The sequence below is a fragment of the Carettochelys insculpta genome, chromosome 27 (assembly GCF_033958435.1).
Source record: "Carettochelys insculpta isolate YL-2023 chromosome 27, ASM3395843v1, whole genome shotgun sequence".
NCBI classification, from domain to species: domain Eukaryota; kingdom Metazoa; phylum Chordata; order Testudines; family Carettochelyidae; genus Carettochelys; species Carettochelys insculpta.
In genome coordinates, this window is record NC_134163.1 from 10,727,896 (window position 1) to 10,750,394 (window position 22,499).

The window sequence follows — 22,499 nt, forward strand, 5'->3', positions numbered from 1 at the left end:
TGATCAAAACTTATGTTTCAGTATGGACAGCATGGACTTAGTCGCTTCGTCCCATAATTTAAAGTTATTTAGGCACTTAGGAGTCTCGTGGTCAAAATTCCAGTCTCTCATACTTGATGAATATTTGTGCTCTAAGTAAAATGCACGTGGACATACCATTTCTAATAGCCATAGCTACCTAAGGTGAGTAACCACCTCTATTTAGTGGAGTGGGAGTCTTTGTCAATTTTACACTATATTTTTATCGTGTGTCAAAGGCTGTAGTTTGTTATAACTCCAAATACTTTGAACTTAAAAGTATTAATCACTTTCAAGATCATCAATTGGTGAAGGTAAATTTTACACATTATATTTCAGTTGACCTGTGACTAAAGAATGTGGCCTGGAATTGCTTTCTTTAATTGACTTTTTTTTTTTATTAGGTCGCACTAGTAGCAGTTCTGGTAGAAACTTTTGGGTGAGTGGACTTGCCTCCACTACCAGAGCTACAGACTTGAAGAATCTTTTCAGCAAGTATGGAAAGGTAAGGTATTTTTGCTCTTGGTTTTTGCTACTTAAAGTATTTTAATTGAATACTAGTACCAGAGATGAGTTACAGGTAATTAGATACGCAAGTTATCAAAAATAGATTCTTGCTACACGCAGCAGCAAATAAGATGTATAAATATAAGCTATTTAAACTTGGAGTTTTATTCCTCGCCTATATAAGAAAACATTTACTTCTCTGATAATGGTTTGAATCAGGCTAATATATTTCTGCATTTTCTGTAGCGTCACCCTCATGGTCAATTAGGCTATGTCTAGATTGCTGAGAACTTTTGACAAAAGATATGCAAATTGTGCTCATGGGGCCAAAGGTTGGAAAACTCCTTTGTCGAGACATCCCTTCCGTCTCATGGAACGAAGTGTACAGGGATGTTGATAGAATGCTCCCAACCAGCAGATCTCTTTTGAGAGAGATGCAGTCTGGACATGTACTCTGTCAACAAAACTTCTGTGGACAGAAGCCTGAAGTCTAGACATAGCCTCAGTGATAATAATTTGAAGGGGATATATTTGAAATGTAATGAAATAATAGTGGAATTTGAATTCTTTTTTTCTGATGTACTATGTCAGAATGGTATCTCCAAAAATGCTTAAAGTCCAAAGATTTGCTTTGTCTAGCATTCACACAGATATTAAAAGGTTTTATATGCTGGATATGATTTTATTAAATCTTATATCTGGGTTAAAAAGAAAAATGGAAGAGCTGGATTTAATAGTTGATTGATGCTAAAATTAGTGACTTCCCTCATAGATGAGGGAATATTGAAGTACTTTCTCAGAGACTCAGTATTGTCCTTTAAAACAGTTGTCAGATGCTGACAAAACTTAAATGTTGTTTCACTGAAAGCAGATTCGATGGCTTTCCACAAATTTAACTTGAGAAACAAAATTTGTGATCTTACAGTAAATCAAATTAAGTTCAGCAGATCTGTGGATGTCTTTGAATTGCTGGGGGCTGTTGCATTTTGTTTAAAGAAATTAACAATGTGAAACTATTTTCGTAAAATGTAGCATACTCATTTTGTTTAGTTCAGTCCAAAATTTCATTTGATCTGAAACAAAACACATGAAACAAAAATACAAGTGATAACTGTCTTCCTTTTTGCCTGAATAATCTGACAACGTTCAGTGTAATTCAAACAAAAAAATCCAAATTCTTCTTTTGGGATATTAATTATCAATTTACAAGAGGCAAAAGTACATCTGCTGTAAATTACATGTCTGTTAATAAGCATATTCTAGCTGCACTTGAAAATCGAAGCCTATGTGAATTTCTGATTTATTCCCTTGGTGTATGTAGTGTGCTGTGTAGATTTGATCTGCATAAACAAACAGCTTTCATGGAAATACTTATCTATATGTGCTGTTTCAACATTTTCTTCCATTTTTTCTCTAGCATATAAGTAGACTTTTAAAATCATATTCTTGGTGGGTGCTTCCCATCTCTCAAACTGAATTGTATTTGAAAAAAATTAAAATTGTTTAATATTTTATGTGTACAAGTACTTATGATTGAAAAGTTTCATTTTTGCTGCTGACAATGGGAATCATCCTGAAAGATTGTTAAACTAGCATCAACATGGGGGGAAATTGCACTTGGTCTCAACCATTTTTCTTCTTGCTGCCATTCATTAAAATGATGCTGGTGATGCCCAGTAAAGCTAATTGATTTTGAAAGATTTCTTATAGATATATTTCACTTTGTCTACTTTTCATCAGTTGAACTTTTACAACATTGCAGTTCTCAAAATGGGTACATGCTTGGTTCCAAAAGACTGTTAGTATAGTTTCTTGCTTTAAAAAAAAGCAAAAACAATGTTCCAGGTATGATATAACTATTCCAATGCAGCCTAAGAGTTTGAGGAGGAAACAAGCTAATATTTTTCTAAGGTTAGAAATGGCTGCATGTGTATTTATATATGAATGACTATATAACTGTTCTCTCTGAGGTGGTTGGTGCAAAAGTGGTGACCAATGCTCGCAGTCCTGGTTCTCGCTGCTATGGGTTTGTTACAATGTCAACAGCAGAAGAGGCAACAAAATGTATTACACACCTTCACAAAACAGAATTACATGGGAAAATAATTTCTGTAGAAAAGGTAAGTGACAATTCTCAAGAAAAGCTAGAGTAATCCCTCTAAGAATGTCTTAATTTAGAAATATTTCAACTGGTGTTTTTCCAATATAATTTCAGGCAAAAAATGAGCCTGCTGGGAAGAAGCCTGTAGAGAAAAAAGAGAGTGAAGTGAAGAAAGATCCATGTGCTAGTGAGAGGTATCCTTTTATAGATTACATATCTGACAAATAGTTTGGTAGTTCTGGGTATTTTCTGCTTTGCCTGGAAAAATGAAGGTTTCTTAAGTAAGCAAGATGAATATGCGGAGAAGTCTGGAGTGATGCATGCAAAATATTTTTGCATCAGAGCTTATTAAAAAACGAGTACATCACTAAAATAGGAAAGGTATGATTTTTATTAAAAACCACCACATTATTTTGTCTCAGAATTTATATTTTCAGCATAGTGTTGGGTTTCTGGTTTTTTACTTACAGCCAAAGAAAACATCAGTAATTGTAACTTCAAGAATCAATGTTAACTAAAAAAACAAATATTTTAGAGGTATTTCAACATAAATTAGTTCTGTTTTTGCCAGATATAAAAAAAACAGTCCTGTTGTATTTTTATTCTCACCTAGTCACTTCTTAGTATGAGTTTTAAATGATTTGAGGGGTAGCTTTTTGTGGTTAGTGTTTATAGGAATAGGAATGGAAGCAATATTTGGGTTTCATTATAACATTTCTGATCACAAGTATGCAGTCAAAACAAAAAGCAGTCAAGTTGCACTTTAAAGACTAGCAAAATAATTTATTGGGTGAGCTTTCGTGGGACAGACCCACTTCTTCAGACCATAGCCAGACCAGAACAGACTCAATATTTAAGGCACAGAGAACCAAAAACAGTAATCAGGGAGGACAAATCAGAAAAAAATGATCAAGGTGAGCAAATCAGAGTGTGGAGGTGGGGGGGAGTCAAGAATTAGATTAAGCCAAGTATGCAGACGAGCCCCTATAGTGACTCAGAAAATTCCCATCCCAGTTCAAACCAAGTGTTAATGTGCCGAATTTGAATATAAAAGCCAGCTCAGCTGTTTCTCTTTGAATAGCAGTGTGAAATTTTTTTTTCAGTAACACGCATACTCAAGTCATTAACAGAATGCCCCATTCCATTAAAATGTTGACTAACTGGTTTGTGGATCTGGAGTGTTTTGATGTCTGTTTTGTGCCCGTTAACCCTTTGTCTAAGGGAGTCAGTCTGTCCAATATACAAAGCATCTGGGCATTGTTGGCACATGATGGCATAGATGATGTTAGTAGAGGAGCATGAGAAAGTGCCCGTGATTCTGTGAGTAACCTGGTTAGGTCCAGTGGTGGTATTTCTAGAGAAGATATGCGGACAAAGCTGGCAGCGGGCTTTGTTGCAAGGAATGGTTCCGGGACTGGTACTTCTAGGGTATAGACTGTGGCTGTCTGTGAGGATTCTCATAAGGTTGAGAGGTTGTCTGTAGGAGAGAACAGGCATGTCACCGAGGGCCTTCTGGAGCGTGGCATCCTGATTAAGGATAGGTTGTAGGTCTTTAATAATTTCTTGCAGTGGTTTGAATTGGGGGCTGTAGGTGATGACCAGTGGTGTTCTGTTCTTGGCTTTTTCGGGCCAATCTTGGAGTAGCTGGTCTCTGGGTATTCATCTGGCTCTGTTGATTTGTTTTTTTTTTACTTCTCCTGATGGGTAATTCAGGTTTATGAATACTTGGTAAAGATCTTGTAGTTTTTGGTCTCTGTCAGTTGGATCAGAGCAAATGCTGTCCAGAGCCTCAAAAATAACCCAGGCATCATAATCAAACCCGCTGACAAAGGGGGTGCTGTTGTCATCATGAACAAATCAGACTATGAACAGGAGGCAGCCAGACAACCCTCCAATACCACATTTTACAGACCTCTCTCCGCTGATCCCACTTTGTAATTTCCTTTGGAATTCCAACTATTACTGAAGGAACTCCCTGCTGCTACTCGGGACCTCATGCACTCAGACACACCATCTGAGCCCCAGCCTGGATTATTCTATTTACTTCCCAAAATCCACAAACCTGAAAACCCTGGACACCCTGTTGTTTCGAGTATTGGCACTCTTACCACCAGACTATCCAGTTACGTGGACTCCCTCCTCAAACCCTATGCCACCAACACACTCAGCTATCTCCGAGATACCACCGACTTCCTGACAAAATTACAAAACATTGGAAAAGTTCCTGATAACGCCATCCTTGCCACAATGGATGTAGAGGCTCTGTACACTAATATTCCACATAAAGACAGATTACAAGCAATCAGGAATACCATCCCTGATGTCATCACAGCCAGTCTGGTGTCTGACTTCTGTAACTTTGTTCTCACACACAATTATTTCTGATTTGGGGACAATTTATACCTCCAGATTAGTGGAACAATTTATGCCTCCAGATAAATGATTATCTTTTTCTGATTTGTCCTCCTTGCTTACTGTTTTTGATTCTCTGTGTCTTAAATATTGAGTCTGTTCTGGTCTGGCTATGGTCTGAAGAAGTGGGTCTGTCCCACGAAAGCTCACCTAATAAACTAGTTTGCTAGTCTGTAAAGTGCTACTTGACTGCTTTTTGTTTGGACCTAACCAGGTTACTCACAGAATCACGGGCACTTTCTCATGCTCCTCTACTAACATCATATATGCCATCATGTGCTAACAATGCCCAGATGCTTTGTATATTGGACAGACTTCTAACTTCCTTAGACAAAGGGTTAACGGGCACAAAACAGACATCAAAACACTCCAGATCCACAAACCAGTTAGTCAACATTTTAATGGAATGGGGCATTCTGTTAATGACTTGAGTATGCGTGTTACTGAAAAAAAAATTTCACACTGCTATTCAAAGAGAAACAGCTGAGCTGGCTTTTATATTCAAATTCGGCACATTAACACTTGGTTTGAACTGGGATGGGAATTTTCTGAGTCACTATAGGGGCTCGTCTGCATACTTGGCTTAATCTAATTCTTGACCTCACCCCTCCCCTCCACTCTCTCTGATTTGCTCACCTTGGTCATTTTTTTCTGATTTGTCTTCCTTGATTACTGTTTTTGGTTCTCTGTGCTTTAAATATTGAGTCTGTTCTGGTATGGCTATGGTCTGATTATTTTGCTAGTCTTTGGAGTGCTACTTGACTGCTTTTTGTTTTGATAGCATATAAACTAGCATGGCTTCCTCTCTGTTACTGTTCATCATGTATGCTGTCAGAAATCAAACCTGTATCTGTTTAACTAGAAACTAACAAGACTTAAGTAGCAAAAAGAAACAGTTAAAAAAAAAAAACAACTGAAAACACAAATCCCTGACTTTCCTTAAAAGGTTTCCACCTGGACTCCTGTATAGACTTTGAAGTATCATGATTATTTGGGAGTTGTGGGGAAAAAACCATCTCAGGAATTGATTATTTTCCTGGAATGCTAATTTTCCCTTGTATGCACTTAGAACTTTAGTCCCTACCTCAGTTCCATTTCTCAGTACCATTTTCCTGTTAGTTTTTCTGACTCTCTGCTATTTTATTCTAATGACTATTCTTTCTGATCATTAACCGTAAGTGCAGGTATTTCAGCTGCGTGACCTGTTAGGCATACAAGACCCGTGTTTTCTCAGTCGTAGATTTTCCAGTATGTCTAGGTCGTCTTTTGCCTGCCTGCAGTGAAGCTTGCTACATGCCAGTATCATAAACCTAGGGGCCACTCCAGACTTTTGATCCATACATTAGTCTGTTCCCATGCTAGAACTTCTTACACACAAGACATTCTTTCGTGGAAAAAAGTTATCTAGTGCAGCTATGATAATCAGCAGTTGGACACCAGGGCTACGTCTACACGTGCAGCCAACATCGAAATAGTCTATTTCGATGAATAACGTCTACACGTCCTCCAGGGCCGGCAACGTCGATGTTCAACTTCGACGTTGCTCAGCCCAACATCGAAATAGGCGCAGCGAGGGAACGTCTACACGTCAAAGTAGCACACATCGAAACAGGGATGCCAGGCACAGCTGCAGACAGGGTCACAGGGCGGACTCAACAGCCAGCCGCTCCCTTAAAGGGCCCCTCCCAGACACAGTTGCACTAAACAACACAAGATCCACAGAGCTGACAACTGGTTGCAGACCCTGTGCCTGCAGCATAGATCCCCAGCTGCCGCAGAAGCAGCCAGAAGCCCTGGGCTAAGGGCTGCTGCCCACGGTGACCATAGAGCCCCGCAGGGGCTGGAGAGAGAGCATCTCTCAACCCCCCAGCTGATGGCCTCCATGGAGGACCCAGCAATTTCGACGTTGTGGGACGCGGATCGTCTACACGGTCCTGAACGTCGAAGTAGGGCGCTATTCCTATCTCCTCATGAGGTTAGCGACTTCGACGTCTCGCCGCCTAACGTCGAAGTTAACTTCGAAATAGCGCCCTACGCGTGTAGACGCGACGGGCGCTATTTCGAAGTTGGTGCCGCTACTTTGAAGTAGCGTGCACGTGTAGACGCAGCCCAGATGTTCTAGACTCTGTTCCCATGGTTCTCTTTAGTTCCACAATGCTTTTCATTTTAGTACTACTGATACCAGTCAGAAGGGTTCAGATGAGTCCTCTCATTTAATGTTTTCTTGAAACATAACTCTCTTGTCAAATGCTGTTTGATAACTAGTTTTTGGCTTTATTTAAAAGCTTCTAGAGGTGAGGGCTTAATTAATTCTGTGTAAGGCTTTGCCCACCACTGCATAGTGTTAATTTTGTTGTGTTCAGCAGCCCTACTAGAAAAAACGCTGCTAGGTTTGCATTGTTTGTCATTTTTCTCTCAGAGTAAGTCAGTTGCTACACAAATAACGTAGTCGATATACCTTAGGTCAAGATACAGGAGGGTTTATGCCATGGAGGATCCATGGGAAGGAATGCTCTTCTTGGAGTAGAGTGAGTCAGGTCTTCACTATAACCACTAAATCAAACATTGGTGGATTGATATCAGCGTGGATCCTGGCTGTAGTATAGATGTGGCCTCAGGAATCTTGTGTCAGTAGGCACACCTCTCTCTCTCTCTCTCTCTCTCTCTCTCTCTCTCTCTCTCTCTCTCTCTCTCTCTCTCTCTCTCTCTCTCTCTGTGTGTGTGTGTGTGTGTGTGTGTGTGTGTGTGTGTGTGTGTGTGTGTGTGTGTGTGTGTGTGTGTGTGTGTGTGTGTGTGTGTGTGTGTGTGTGTGTGTGTGTGTGTGTTCCTGTTGTGTATCCTGATCTTATGCTAGCCAAAATTTCTTTGAATTTGTACAGTAAGTTCTGATCTTTTTTCATTTCATGCCAACAGGCAAATTGGCATTTTCCATGTAAGTGCCATTTGACATATTATGTGTCTCTTCCAAATTAAGTCAATGTCTTGTATGCTAAAAGGATATTTATATGCTTTTAGCTCAGGCTTTCTATACATTGATATGGTTCTTTGTTACTTTGTTTGTTATTGCTTTCAATTTTAAATCAGTTTTCGTTTTGCTTTCAATTTTAATTTCTATAGAACTAACAGTGTTAAAAAGGATGAGAAGGCTGACCAACAGGATGATGCAAAGAAGACAGAAGGAAAGGATGAAAAGGAAGAGAAAGATGAGCTGAAATCTGGCTCATCAGATCAATTGAAGACTACAAAATCAGGTAATGAAACTGCTCTTCTGTAACAGAATATTAAGTGTGATTCATGCTTACATTTAGCTCTTCCCAAACCAAATAATTTTAATGTTCTGTAAAATCTTCTGGGATTGTAAGATGGAAGGCAGGGTAGTACTTTTTAAAAAGTACTGTAGCTAAGTGCTTTGGTGTTGACATTAAAGAGAGTTGTTATGTATAATTTGGGTGTGAAATGCTGTGGATGTTCTATCAAGACTTTATGAAATCAGTCATTTGAAAAATTGAAATGTTAGATGTGCATATTTGAAATAATTACATTTGCTCCATTAGGTCAATTTTTAGAGGGGAAAGCTTAAAAACAAGCACTCAGCAATATATGTTAGAATATATATTTTAAATGAACGTAAGAAGAAATAGGACGTGGATCAAAAAAGTCACACTAGACTTTCACATCACCCTAGTTACGTTACAAATGCTGGGTAGAACAAGAAAAAAAGAATTTTGGTTTTTCTGTTTTAACTGTGTCTCCATGCTGGATACATTTATATATATACGCACACACTGGGTAGTCTACACTATAACTTAGTAAACTAAATAGTATGTAAAACTTAACCATAACTGGTCAGTAGAAATCCAATGGAAACTGCCCAGATTGCAAGACTTAATAGATACCTTGTTTATGGATTCTGTTTTTGTTATAACAATCACCATTGATTGTTTCAGGTTATGCTGACGAGTTTTATATTTAGTATAGGCTTTAGGAATTGAAACAGTTGTATAATTAGGTATTCACTATGTACCTAATCACTTAGATATCTCTTTAATATCAAGTAGCATTTTGAAGTCTTACAAGAGATCTGCTCCTTGTGTTACTTAGTTTGTAAGGTAGCAAAGATAAACTAAAAATGTTACTTTATTTTATGCTTACAAATTGCACGTAGTATTCAAAGTAATTTCTGTGAAACAGTATTTTGAAAAGGGGGTTAATGTTTTTAAAAAAATATGTCCATTTTGATGATGTCTACCATTGAAAGTTACAGCTTCCATTATATTATGTAATCTGCCTTTTTTGTGGTTTGTATAGGAAGTAAGGGAGCAGAGAGGATAGTAGTAATGGACAAATCCAAAGGAGAACCTGTTATTAGTGTGAAAACTTCAACTACATCAAAAGAGAGAGTAAGTTTAATTTTTGTGTTCAAAATTCTCATTATTAAAATAGCTTCTAAATAGCTGCTGTCACAAAACTCCAGTACTGCACTCAAGTTATGTTCCTTTTGTGAGGTGTTTTTGTCTGTACTTAAAAAAAATCACGCAGATTCTAAGCTCTTAGACATACCATTTGTGAAGAGAGAATATTATGAGTGTTCTTTGATTAGTTTATCATAATTGTGTACTTACAAGTGCACTCCAGTAAGCATTTATCAACTTTTTTATTTACCACAGAGCATTAAGAGCCAGGACCGCAAATCAGAGAGCAAAGAGAGACAAGGAATTGTGCCATTTGACAAAATCAAAGCACAGCGGAAAATTAGAGAGGCAGAACAACGCCGGTAAGTTCAGTGGCAAAGTTGTTTGAATTCCCACCCCCACCCCCCCTTTTTTTTTAAGAACTTTGGTGACTTTCTCACTAAAACTGTGTAAAAGGGATGTAGTTCCTTCATTATTTGTATTTGAAGTATAGTTAATTTTCTATTTAGTTGGACATTGTCCATTCAAATGCCTGCTGTTTGATCACACATCAGGAGGCCATCTGACCTGGAAGAGACTGCAAAGCACTGAATGTTGGGGTTATTCATATACTCTTTTTGGATCTGAACGTGGAGTGTGATACTATATGTGACAACATAGCTCAAGTTGTCCTCCTCTGCCTTTTCAGTGTTATACATCTTGGGTCAGGGTGCACAGATTATTTGGCAAAAGAGGAAGATCTCCCATAATGATTCCAGCCTGCCCCATTCAGTGCTTTCAGGCAGATATCTCAGAGGAGGAAGGGAATTCTCTCTCAAAATAGGGCAGTTTTCCGTGCAGATTTATTTCATTTGGTGCTATGAATCTTAACTCCCTTTTTAGATGACTTGCCTCATCAGAGCATTCAACGTTTACAAGTAATGTGAAATTTTTAAAAAAGCTAGTTACACATATATACAAAGTATGTGTTCAGGTATAGAAATAGCTTGTTAACTGTCCCTCTGAGGTACATTTTTGTTCTTTCCATTCAGAGGGACGTAGTACAGATGCTTATTTATCTCTGGTGTTCCTTTCATTGTGACTTATGAAAGGTTAAGGGTTGTACTGAGTCCACATTATGAATTCCTTGGTCTTTACTCCATTTTAGCCATGCATCCATTTCCCATCCTTTGGAAAACTTCATAGTTTATTTAGGGAAACATAGATTTGGATAGTGTGTTTAAAAAATCTTCCATAAGACTTAGCATGGAGTTGGTATTTTTTTGAACAAGTCCAGAGAATCTGCATCTTTTCATAGATCTAAATGGGTTAGACTTTGTGTTCAGTTTTCAGCCTCTTAACCCTGGATATTCCAGGGCATTTCTTGATAGGACGAGAGAGGTTACTCGCCCACCTGTAAGTGAAATTCTTAACCAGTGCGGATTCACACTAACCAACCCTCCTTTCCTGCTTCTTCACAGTCCTTGGATGATATTTTGAGTTATAGGCATGAATTTAGGGCATTTAGCATCATGGTCCCTTGACCTTGCACCTGATGTTCAGATCTTTGAGGATGTGCATGCTTCTGTGGAGGTGATATAATTGAACTCCAGTTACAGGTGAGCTTCTGTCCTTAGTGCTGACTACCCCATAGACTGGTTAAAGGAAATTCACAAAACAAATCTTAGGATTGTTACAGTTCTTATTTTTGCTCTGTAGTTCATTTGCAGCATTGAAGGTTACATCTTTAAGACTTTTGTCCTTGTATTTATGTAGCACCCGTGAGCGTCGAGAGAGACAGCAGCATTTGCAAACCATACGGGAACGAGAAGAAAGAGACAGGCTTGAGATAGCTCGAGAGCGACTACAAATTGAAAGAGAGCGTCTTGAACGAGAACGGATGGAAAGGGAGCGTCTGGAGAGAGAGCGAATGCACATAGAACATGAAAGGAGACGAGAACAGGATCGCATACAACGAGAGAGAGAAGAGTTGCGTCGTCAGCATGAGCAACTTCGCTATGAACAGGAACGGAGATCTGCATTGAGGAGACCCTATGACATAGATGGGAGGTAAAATCAACAAATACAGTGAGTTAATTATTCCCCCTTTCATGCACTCCTTAATTCTCTCTGCAAGAGCGCTGCATAGGCAAACTGTCATTGAAGGGCTTTTGTGCCAAATAGGTTACATGCAAAAATGTTTATTTCTGTGAAATGGTTCAGTCAGTATCCATTCTTAAACACAGTAAATTGTTCAGATAGTTTTCTTTAACTGTTTGTTCTGACCTGAAAAAAAATTAGAATGTAGTAAATTCACCTAAAGGTGGCTCGGAAGCTCCATTTAGTTGCATAAAACTTAGCTCAATCTATACCTTTCTGCTTTTGTTGATATGAATCTAATTTTGACTGGAGTTAAAGCAGCCTGGTTCAGGAGGTCACAGAAGAAAATACAATTGTTTGTGACATGCTGGAGTGTAAAGCTACCTTGTGCTAGCCTGCCTTGTACTCTCTGGACACCAGCTGAAGAGGGGTAGAGCAAAGCACAGTGGGGAATCTTGAGGGCACAGCATCAGAGTCTACCCAATGCATGGTTGGTTAGCACAAGGTTAATTTACATCCCAGTGTGCTTTGCGCTGATATTTAATACAGAAGGGCCTTGTGACTGATGGACTGACAGTAGACAATCATAAAACAAGTGCAGAGCTTGTTTCAGCATAGGCAGGATTAAGGTAAAGATTGATACAGGGTAAACCGGAGCAAGTTGGGTTTTTTTTTTTTCCCCCTCCTGAAACTCAAAGCACAGATACCAGTTTGGCAGATCAGATTTTAATAATCTAATTATTGAATGTTAACCCACAGATTAGTAATTGAATAATGTATTTCCTTAATATAGATTCAAAGAAACATGGACTAAACATGGATGGAACTGATTCAATGTAATTCATATAATTTTTATAATTCTGTATACACTTAACTTTACTTGTCTCAGCCCTGTTGTATTCCTTTCTCAAATCTGTCACCTCTCCTCTTCTGTAAGCAAATATGTTGACAACAGTTATGCTTATTTTTAAAAAAGGTAGTAATTGAATGAGAGAACAAAATGAAAAAAAATCATTCTGTCTGGTCTACAATATTGTATTAAATATGTACTTTATTGTAGGCGAGATGACTCCTACTGGCCAGAAGCAAAGCGAATGGCGATGGAGGACAGATACCATTCTGATTTCAGCCGCCAAGATCGCTTCCATGATTATGACCACAGGGATCGTGGCCGCTATCAAGACCATTCTGTGGACAGGTTAGTGATTTGTTTTTGCATATTACCTGAAATCAAGTAAAGGCAGTAGTGTAGTCAGTACAGTAAGGTCTCAGAGTAGGCGAACTCACAGTGCGCAACCCCACTCTTACACATCTGACCCTAACTCCACCCTTGGTCCCATTTAAACCACCTGTAAGCGGCTCTTGTTCAAGCCACTCTGGTTGGCTCCGGCGCAACCCCCCTGCCGACTCACAAGCCGCCCTGCACAGCTCTGGCACAACTCCCCCCCCGCCACCAGCTCACAAGCTGCCCTCCCCCAGCGGCTCCGGTGCAACAACCTCCTGCCAGCTCTCAAGCTGCCTGCCCCTTGTGGCTCCGGTGCGACCTCCCCCCACCGGCTTGCAAGCCGCCCACCCCGCGTGGCTCTGGCACGACACACACCCACCCGGCTCACAAGCTGCCCGCCTGCCTTCCCCCCGCCCCACACTGCTCCTGTGCAACTTCCCGGCTAGTTCACAAGCTTCCCCCCCCACCCCCCCCCCCCACCCCCACCCGCCCGCATGGCTCCAATGCAGCCTCCCCCGGCTGGTTTGCCACCCAGGCACAGCTCTGGTTCCGGCTCAACTCTCCACACACCACCCACCCGACCCCCACAGCCCAGCTCACTACCCGCGCTCAACTCCACCCCTCACCCCCTTGCAGCCCCTAACCCACTGCAGGCTTAGCTCCACCCCTCCTCACACAGCCTCAACCCACTGCCAGGCTTAACCCTCCCCAGGTGCCCCACCCCAAGCGCACTACTTACCTTTCAGCTGCTTCCCCAGCTGCAGTACGTGTGTTCTACAGGGGAAAAAGCCAGACCCCAACTTGTGCAAAATCCGGGTTTATGCGACAGTGCGTGGAACAGAACTCTTGCATACTCTGAGGCCTTACTGTATGGCATTTTTCCCTCTTGAAAAAAATTCGGTGGTATTTATCAAACAAAGGACCTCTGAACTTGTGTATTGTTTTTCTATGCCAAGGATTGTAATTCTGCTGTGTTTACTTTTGAAATCCATATTACCAGAACAAACTTCACAAAACAAGGTGTTTGCATGGTCTGGGCCATCTCATAAATTTCAAGCAAACTTGATTAAAATGCAGGACATAGCATTACAAGGAAAACTTATTATACAGGGTCTCAAAATCCCGGAAAGAGCATCATGAGCACACAGCACTTTTTTCCCTATGGCTAATGTGTTTCTCTTGTATTCGCGTATTCCCAGTGTTGCAAGTCAGAAAGTTGCAATATTTTAAAAGCTCGTGTTAGACCAGATAAATATCTTTATATATGAATATTCTATTTATCTTCTTATGTCGTGACTGACTAGATTTTTAAACTGTCCAGAATGTTTCACAGTTTCCATGTATGCATGTGAAATCTAATACTTTAAGGCTGAGAATCTGCAATTCCAGCAGACACTGGGGCTTGGTACCTGTGAAAATACAGCCTTAAATAGTTTGTATAAATTACTGTTTAACATTATTGCAAGATTCTGATTAGAATTATTCCTTTTCAGGAGAGAAGGATCAAGAACAGTGATGGGAGATCGTGATGGGCAGGTGAGTTGTATGTGACATGCACACTGAGACACTCACTAGTTGCACTTAAACTGTTCCAAAAGGGTGCATAGAAAATCAAAGGCATGATAGAAGTAGACATGAGGTGGGAAGTCATTGGAAGAATCTAATTCCACACAGTAACATTCAGATTAAACTAGGCCAAAATGGACTTGACAAAAAAGCTATGGATGGCATTTAAGAGGAGGAAAATTTTTGCTACGGTGGTGATGGTCCTTGATGGGCTTTTCTGTCTTGCAGTCCTTACGTTCCCTGTGCTGATGACTAGGCTAAAGAATTAAGTAAATTCTATTGACCAGCTCTTACAAAATTGAGGATCAGATTACGGCAGTTCAGTGTGTACCCTTCACCTTTCAGCATTATCCAGAAGAGCGTCATGGAGGACCAGATCGTCATTCACGAGAATCACGAGACAGCTGGGGTGGCTACGGGTCGGACAGAAGAATGAGTGAAGGTAGAGGGATACCTCCACAGTCTCGGTTAGTATGTGTGAATGAGGCAGTCTTTCACCAGCACTTGAAATGGTAACGCTTTTTGGAAACAGTGTTTGAAGAGCAATAATAGAGAAGGGTTTCCTAGATGAGTGCTCAAAATGTGCTTCTCAAATAATTTGCCTTCTCAAATAAATTTGCCTCCTCAAATAAAGTACCCCAGCCTATTAGATTCATGAATGGTGTTGTCAAGGTTGCATAAAAAACTTTGATGTTTGAAAAGACGGCTTTATAATCCAGGTCATGAGTAGTAGCACCAGAATCAGAAGAATCTTACACGTCAAATTTTGTTCCTGGCAATACTGCTTAATTTCAGGCACAAAGTGTTCCACAAACCAATCACAGCAAATTTGACTGGTTATCCAGGCCTTTCTGTATGATTTTCATGTGACAGGAAGCCAAGATTTCACATGGGTTTTCACTTTGATAGACAAGCAATGTCCTGAACTTCTGTCAGCTCTAGCATTGCTCCCTACCAGCAGAGTTAGGATCACTTTTTGTTAATAGAAATACAAGTCCTAGTCAGCTTCTATTTCCAATACATACCCATCTTATCTGCATTAAAACCTTGGAGAAAGTCATAGCTGCCTTCATCAATCACTTTCTTTAGCATTTCAGGAAATGCTTCAACTGCCTTCATGTCAGCACTAGCTGCCTCTCCCTGCGCTCTCACCTTTTTAAATCTGGTCCTTTTCTGGAATTGGTGAAACCATCTTTGGGTTGCAGTGAGAACGTCTTCAGCAGTCTCCATCAATTTTTATGTCCTAGGCTGACCAGCGTATTGTTCTTTCGCAAATCCTCCAGCTATATATCCAATATTTGTTTAATTTTTTTCATTTTAGCCCTGTGCTGTGTGATTTGTGAAGGGGAATGCTTTGATGCATGCTTTGCTTTGCTTATGTCTTCAGCATTCTTGATAACAGAACACATGGTCTTTGGTTGCAGTCCAAGATGGCGAGCAGCCTCAACAGAAAGTTCACCTTTTTTGCTATGCTTTATAACCATCAGAACCACACTGCTGTGGCAGTGCTTACATTCACTGTCATCACTCATTCCGCTAGCACTGACAAGAGGATTAGAACCCTTTATTTCTAATGGAGGGGGTTGAGGGAGATGTGTCAGAGAGGCACAGGAATGTAAAGAAACAAAACGGAATGATTCTGCTTTTTGGCAGCCATATAAATGCAGAACAGCATGAAACAGGGAGACGTAGACCCGAGGACTCCTTGAACTAAGTTATGGTTAAGCAGATGGCCAGTGTGGATTCCAGGTTCATAAATTTGTATTTTGATAAATAGTAGCATGTTTATGGATAAGATGTTGTTAGGTTTGGTTTCACCCTGTGCTGTTGAACTGGTAAGAAACATACCAAAACAATTTTTCTTTCTTTACAGAGAGGGACGTGACTGGGGAGACCATGGTCGAAAGTTTGAGGGGCATAAAGATCGCTCATGGCAGGGCAGTACGGATGGAATGATGGGACGAGATCATGAGAGATGGCAAGGTATACTTACTGCTTTGTGGCTAATTGCTGCTGGAGTTGTGCTGGTAAACACAGACTGTGTCTACACTTATCCCCTTTCAAGGGGGTCTGGTAATCAGGGTGATGGGAGATTACTAATGAAGTGCTGCGATGCATATGCATCACTTCATTAGGCGAATTCTCCCCGTGGCAACTTCGAAGTGCCAGCATGCTGTGGAAGTGCCCACGCCTGTATGGCATGCTGTCACTTCAAAGTTTGACACTTCAAAGTTGGGGGAGAATTTGCCTAATGAAGTGCTGCGTATGCATCGCAGCACTCCATTAGTAATCTCCCATCACCCTGATTACCAGGTCCCAAGTGTAGACATAGCCAGAGTGTTCTTAGGATCAACAAATCAAAACTGGGAGGAGGGGTAATTGTAAAGGGAATGCTTGAACTTTCTTTTTATTTATAGGTGGTAGCAGAGGCAGACCAGGCCATACAATGCATCGGGGAGGCCTCTCAGGGTAAGCCACTTCATCAAGTGTAATTGGGGCTTGTACCTCTTATTCCAGTTCCCTTCCCTCTGGAGCAGTCATTCCTTTGCATTTTTAAATTAATCAGTGGAATCTTTTGCAAGAGAGCAAAAGTAATTTGGAGTTATGCAACATTTCATTCAAGAGTGTTTGTGATTTTCAGTTTATATAAAAGCAATGAATAATAAATCTTCCCATGGTTTTATCTGGTACACTTACTGAGCGAAGATCATACAAGAAATGTAAATGCAACAGATTATAGAAATTTGACAATCAGTTGCAGTGAAAACTTACACTTTGAAGAAAAATTAGTGTGTGAATCTCTTTGTAGGCGTGGAGGCTTCATGCAGAGTGGCAGCCAAGGCCAGATGATACATAGCAGAGGAATGCAAGGGGAAGGATTTGCAGGCCAGGAGAGAGCAAATAGACCCAGTGACCCCCGTTTCAACCGTCGCTACTGAATGTGTTTTAATTTTTTAATGTGAGGTGGCAACAGAGTTGAATTCTCTATTACCCAGGGTTACCATTAACCTGTAACTGATGGGATACCATAAATGTGTAATTTTTTAAGCTGCTGCCACATTATATAACTCAATACAATGTGAACTCCTTTGTTTTTGTAATGTGTTGTTCATACTCCCCATTTAAAATGTTCGTCGATGAAGCATTCCATTTTCCGTAAATAAAACCAATTTACAGTTAACTGTCTTGTGTCTCAGTGGCTCTACAAACACCGGTTTGAATTTGATCGGGGGAGAAAAACAGGGTAGAGGGAGGAGAAAAAGGGGCTCCTGTGATACAGAAAAGAACTAAATCCCATAGGGCTGTTGAAGTGGTGAGGAAATAGGCAAAGATTGTGTGCAGTGTTTGTTTTTTACTAGGTCTGTCCAAATCCCCTTGTGAATACTTGTAGCAGAATGAAATCACGACATATCTGCACTACAAAATTAGGTTGAATTTGTTAAGGTTGATTTTCTAGCACCTGATTTTATGAAGTCAGGTGCATGTCCACACTGGTACATAAAATCAACGGAGTATGTCCCCATTAGGTTTGCCAGCTTCGACTGTCGGCAATGCAATGTAGGTACCAGTTCCTGCTGCCGCATTGCTTTGTGGGTTTCTGTCCCAGTGTCTGATGGGACAAAAATGTGTTGCCAAATGGTTCTGGGTGTGCATTCTCAGCATCTCATAGTTCACTTGTCTTTTCCCTTTCCTTTTGGAAAGCAATGGCAAAACGTGTTTTCACACCCTTTTTTCATAACTGTGTAGAGTAGACACCATTACAAGGCTTGCATGGAACCCACAGAGCTTAAAACTGTTATGGCAAGTATTATGTGCACCTCACACATTGTGCTGTAATATATGCAAAACCTAAGCAGACTTCAGAGCGATGAAGGCTCCGAGGAGGACACAAACATACGGATGTGACACAGTGGAGAGGAGGAATGGAGAGATGCTGACTGTATTCAGTGCTTTGTATGCACTGGAGCACCAGTTGTGGTGCCATGAAACAAGCTCAGAATGGGGGGGGGCACCTTGTTTTGTAGGTATGGGGTGATCAGCAGTGACTACAAAACTTGCGCATGTGTAAGGCCACTTTCATGGAACTTTGCAAATTGCTTCCCCCTGCCCTAAAGCGCTGTGATAGGAACGCGATATCTGTTCTGACAGTTCAGAAGTGCGTGGGAATAGCTCTGTGCGAGCTTGCAATGCCAGACAGCCAATGGTCATTGAGCAATCAATTGAGAATGGGTAAACCTACAGTGGGGGTTGCTGTGATCCAAGTAGCCAAGGCAGTCAATACAAGACAAACAGTGACTCTGGGAAATGTGCAGGACCTAGTGGATGGCTTTGCTACAGTGGAGTTCCCTACCTGCAGTGGGGCAGTAGGTGGAATGCACATCCCTATCTTGACACCAGGCCATCTTGTCACAGAGAACGTTAGCCACAAGGGGTACTTCTCCATGGTGTTGCAGGCATTGGTGGTCACAAGGGCTGTTTCACTGACTTCAGTGTGGGATGGTTGGGAAAGGTGCGTCACATACACACCTTTAGAAACTCTGGTCTGTTCAGAAAGCTGCATAATGGAACTTTCTTCCCAGACTGGAAAATTGCCATTTGGAGATGTGGAGATGTCAGTAGTAATCCTGGGAGGATCCAACTTATACTTTGATTCCTTGGCTCATGCTGCCATATAAAGGCAGCCTGGAGTGCAGTAAGAAGCAGTTTAAGTACAGGCTGAGCAAGTGCGGAGTGGAAATAGAACATGCTGTTTAAAGGCCAGATTTAGGAGTTTACTGACTTGCAACATTCCCCTTGTGGCAGCCTCCTCTGTGAGAGTGTAAGGGGGAAAATTTCATGCTAGGGTAGAAGGCCAGGGCAGATCACCTGGCCACTCTTGAGCAGCCAGACACCATGGCAATGAGAGCAAGCACAGCGGGAGGCATTGCTAATCAGAGAGGCTTTGAAAAACAGTTTTATGAATGACCAGACAGCAAAATGAGTCATGTCTGTTGCTATTAATGAGGTGTCCCTTGTATGATGTGTAAACCCTGTAAATCTCCTGTCCCGACTTGTGGAGCACAAGCAATAAAGACACTGTCGTTGAGAGGTTATGCATTTTGTTTTAAAGAACAAAACGAAGCAGACCATAAAGGAGTTCATGACAGGAGCTTCTGAAGCGGGTGAGGAGGAAGGGTGTATTTTGCAATCACGTGTCGGTAAGTTGGATGGAAGGCTGCCCTTCAGTTCCCTACCATCCCACAGTCTAGTGGGCCTGGTTTGGGGGTTGGAGGGCGGCCAATGGAAATTAGACACTGGGGAGGAGGGCATGTGGTTCAGCATGGGCTGCTGTGGGGCTCTGTCTCCTCTACTAGGCACCTCAGCAACTGTTTACTGAACCATGAGCTGCAACATTTTCTAGATCTGGACTTCATGTTCCCTGAGAACTCTCCTCTCCTCATGATCCATCCTCTTCTGCAGCATCATTCTCCTCCATGCCTTTAACTGCGCCCCATCCAAGGTGGATTGCATGTGTTCAAGGAACATTTCTTCCCAAATCCGTTTTCGCCTTCACATCTGTGCTAATCTTTAACAGCTGGAAGTGCAGGCGAGGTGTTAAAAGGGCTCGTTGCACCTACAGGAACAAAATAACGAACAACAGACATTGGGGAGATTCATTCACTGTAGACTAGATGTTTTAAAGCACACAAGTTAGCTTCGTGAAAGAACTTACGTGGAAAACAATAGGGATGTGTTATGTACAAGGACAAATTTTTGCTTTCAAGTGTCCTATGCAGTGGGTACAACACAGACCTTAAAAGGAGCAGCTTGACTCACTTTGCTGCCAGACATGGTAAGGAGTGGATTGGGGCATGTTTTGAAACCACGTGTGGGACAGTGGATGCAAAAAGCAGGTCCTGCAGCTGTGCAAGCCTCGGCCTTAGCGAAGGAGGGTGGAGAGTATCGTGGCTATCGGGGCGGTGGCTTTTATGGTTGCTGCATGCTTCCCCTGCTTTTCTGGGACACTGAAATTTTTCCTTCCCACAGGAGCCAATGGAGGGAAGGTGGGGGACAGGTGTGGCAATCAATGGAGCTTGTGCTATTGGGGCTGTCTGGCTCTGTTACCAGATGCTTCCACCCACCTTTTTGGGACAGCTAAAAGTTTCTCTCGGTTACATATAGCTTCCCCTGCTTCATCGAGGTTGCAGTGTGCAATTGCCAGTCTTCTCCAAATCACTCAATGATAAGGAGAGGATCCTGACAATGCAGACAGAAGACTGGTCCTTATGCTGCACTGCCTTAGGCTGCAATAATGCCAGTTCACTTAGGCTGTGTGTAAACTTGCATTCCTCTTCTGAAAGAGGTAAGCAAATGAGGCAAATTGAAAATGCAAAAGAGGTACAAATTTACATGTCCACCACTTTATTTGCACATTCTTATTGTGAAATAGCTTCTTTCGAAAGAAGAAAACCAGTGTAGACACTGCTCTTTTGAAAGCTAAACACCATCTTTGAAATAATCCTTCCCATAAAAAAAAAAGAGGAAGGATTTTTCGAAGATGGGGTTTACCCTGGCAGTGTCTACCCTAGTTTTCTTTCAAAAAAAGCTCTTTTGAAATAAGAATATGCAAATGAGGTTCCAGATATGCAAATTTGTCTCATTTGAATTTTCTATTTACCTTATTTGCCTACCTCTTTCAAAAGAGGAATGCAAATGTAGACACAGCCTTACTGTTGGCTTGGTGTGGAAAGGTGTCCTATTGTCGATGTTGGAATAAGAACATAAGAATGGCCATACTGGGTCAGACCAAAGGTCCATCAAGCCCAGCATCCCATCTGCCGACGGTGGCCAATGCCAGGTGCCCCAGAGAAGGAGAACAGAAGACAATGATCAAGTGATTTATCTCCTGCCATCCATCTCCTGCCCTTGTTATGAAGGCTAGGGCACCATACTTTATCCCTGGCTAATAGCCATTTATGGACCTAACCTGCAAAAATTTATCAAGCTCTTTTTTAAACCCTAATAGAGTCCTGGCCTTCACAGCCTCCTCGGGCAAGGAGTTCCACAGGTTGACTGTGCGCTGTGTGAAGAAAAATTTCCTTTTATTAGTTTTGAACCTACTACCCCTCAATTTCATTTGGTGTCCTCTAGTTCTTGTATTATGGGAAAAGGTAAATAATTTTTCTATATTCACTTTCTCCACACCATTCATGATTTTATATACCTCTATCATATCGCCCCTCAATCACCTTTTTTCCAAACTGAAAAGTCCCAGTCTCTCTAGCCTCTCCCCATATGGGACCCTTTCCAAGCCCCTAATCATCTTAGTCGCCCTTTTCTGAACCTTTTCTAATGCCAATATATCTTTTTTGAGGTGAGGAGACCACATCTGCACGCAGTACTCAAGATGTGGGCGTACCATAGTTTTATATAGGGGAAGTATGATATCTTTTGTCTTATTATCGATCCCTTTTTTAATAATTCCTAACATCCTATTTGCCTTACTAACTGCCGCTGCACACTGCGTGGATGTCTTCAGAGAACTATCCACTATAACTCCAAGATCCCTTTCCTGATCTGTCGTAGCTGAATTTGACCCCATCATGTAGTACGTGTAATTTGGGTTATTTTTTCCAACATGCATTACCTTACACTTACCCACATTAAATTTCATTTGCTATTTTGCTGCCCAATCACTCAGTTTGCTGAGATAAGGCAGGCTTCCCCAGAAACCTTGTGTGGCCATGTGCAGGGAGGATTGGTGATCCACCCCCACATGTTACAAGTTGTTCTGGGGGGTGTGGCCTTTGTAGGTACAGCACCTGCCACAGATAGCACCCAATTGCCTTAAGCTACTTGTAGCGTGATTAAAAATGAGAGCTCACTAGAGGTTCCCTCCCTGCTGTCAGGATCTGGCTGCAAAACACCCTGGGAGGAAGGGATTGGCTTGGGGGGAAAAAAAAACACCTGGCTGCCAGTGAAATCAGCTGCTCCACTTACCTGCAGAAGTGGCATGTTTTCAGTAATGACCAGAACATCCATTTGCTGCCTTTATCTTCTGGTACGCCTGCCTGAGCTCCTTTATTTTTGCATGGCATTGCTGGGCATTCGTGATGTATCCTTTTTCCACCATGCCTTGTGAGATCTTGGCATAGATGTCTGCATTTCTTTTACTCCTTCGTAATTCTGCCAGCAGAGC

At 41.4% G+C, this 22,499-nt stretch overlaps 1 protein-coding gene across 2 annotated transcripts in view; it reads left to right on the plus strand.

The window, feature by feature from the left end:
- LOC142002201 (scaffold attachment factor B1-like) overlaps positions 1 to 17,501 on the plus strand; it is a 32,278-nt gene extending 14,777 nt beyond the window's left edge. Inside the window, exons 9-21 of one of the 2 annotated variants that reach the window (XM_074978095.1) lie at positions 423 to 523; positions 2,496 to 2,645; positions 2,741 to 2,820; positions 8,156 to 8,289; positions 9,347 to 9,438; positions 9,706 to 9,812; positions 11,206 to 11,499; positions 12,590 to 12,727; positions 14,248 to 14,290; positions 14,666 to 14,787; positions 16,194 to 16,303; positions 16,738 to 16,789; positions 17,130 to 17,501. In XM_074978095.1, the coding sequence (XP_074834196.1) occupies positions 423 to 523; positions 2,496 to 2,645; positions 2,741 to 2,820; positions 8,156 to 8,289; positions 9,347 to 9,438; positions 9,706 to 9,812; positions 11,206 to 11,499; positions 12,590 to 12,727; positions 14,248 to 14,290; positions 14,666 to 14,787; positions 16,194 to 16,303; positions 16,738 to 16,789; positions 17,130 to 17,259 (1,553 nt within the window). In that variant the 3' untranslated portion in view covers positions 17,260 to 17,501. Of the gene's footprint in view, positions 1 to 422; positions 524 to 2,495; positions 2,646 to 2,740; positions 2,821 to 8,155; positions 8,290 to 9,346; positions 9,439 to 9,705; positions 9,813 to 11,205; positions 11,500 to 12,322; positions 12,366 to 12,589; positions 12,728 to 14,247; positions 14,291 to 14,665; positions 14,788 to 16,193; positions 16,304 to 16,737; positions 16,790 to 17,129 lie in introns of those variants that run through there. The other variant, XM_074978096.1, reaches the window with a different exon arrangement.
- Positions 17,502 to 22,499: the final 4,998 nt, after the last annotated feature.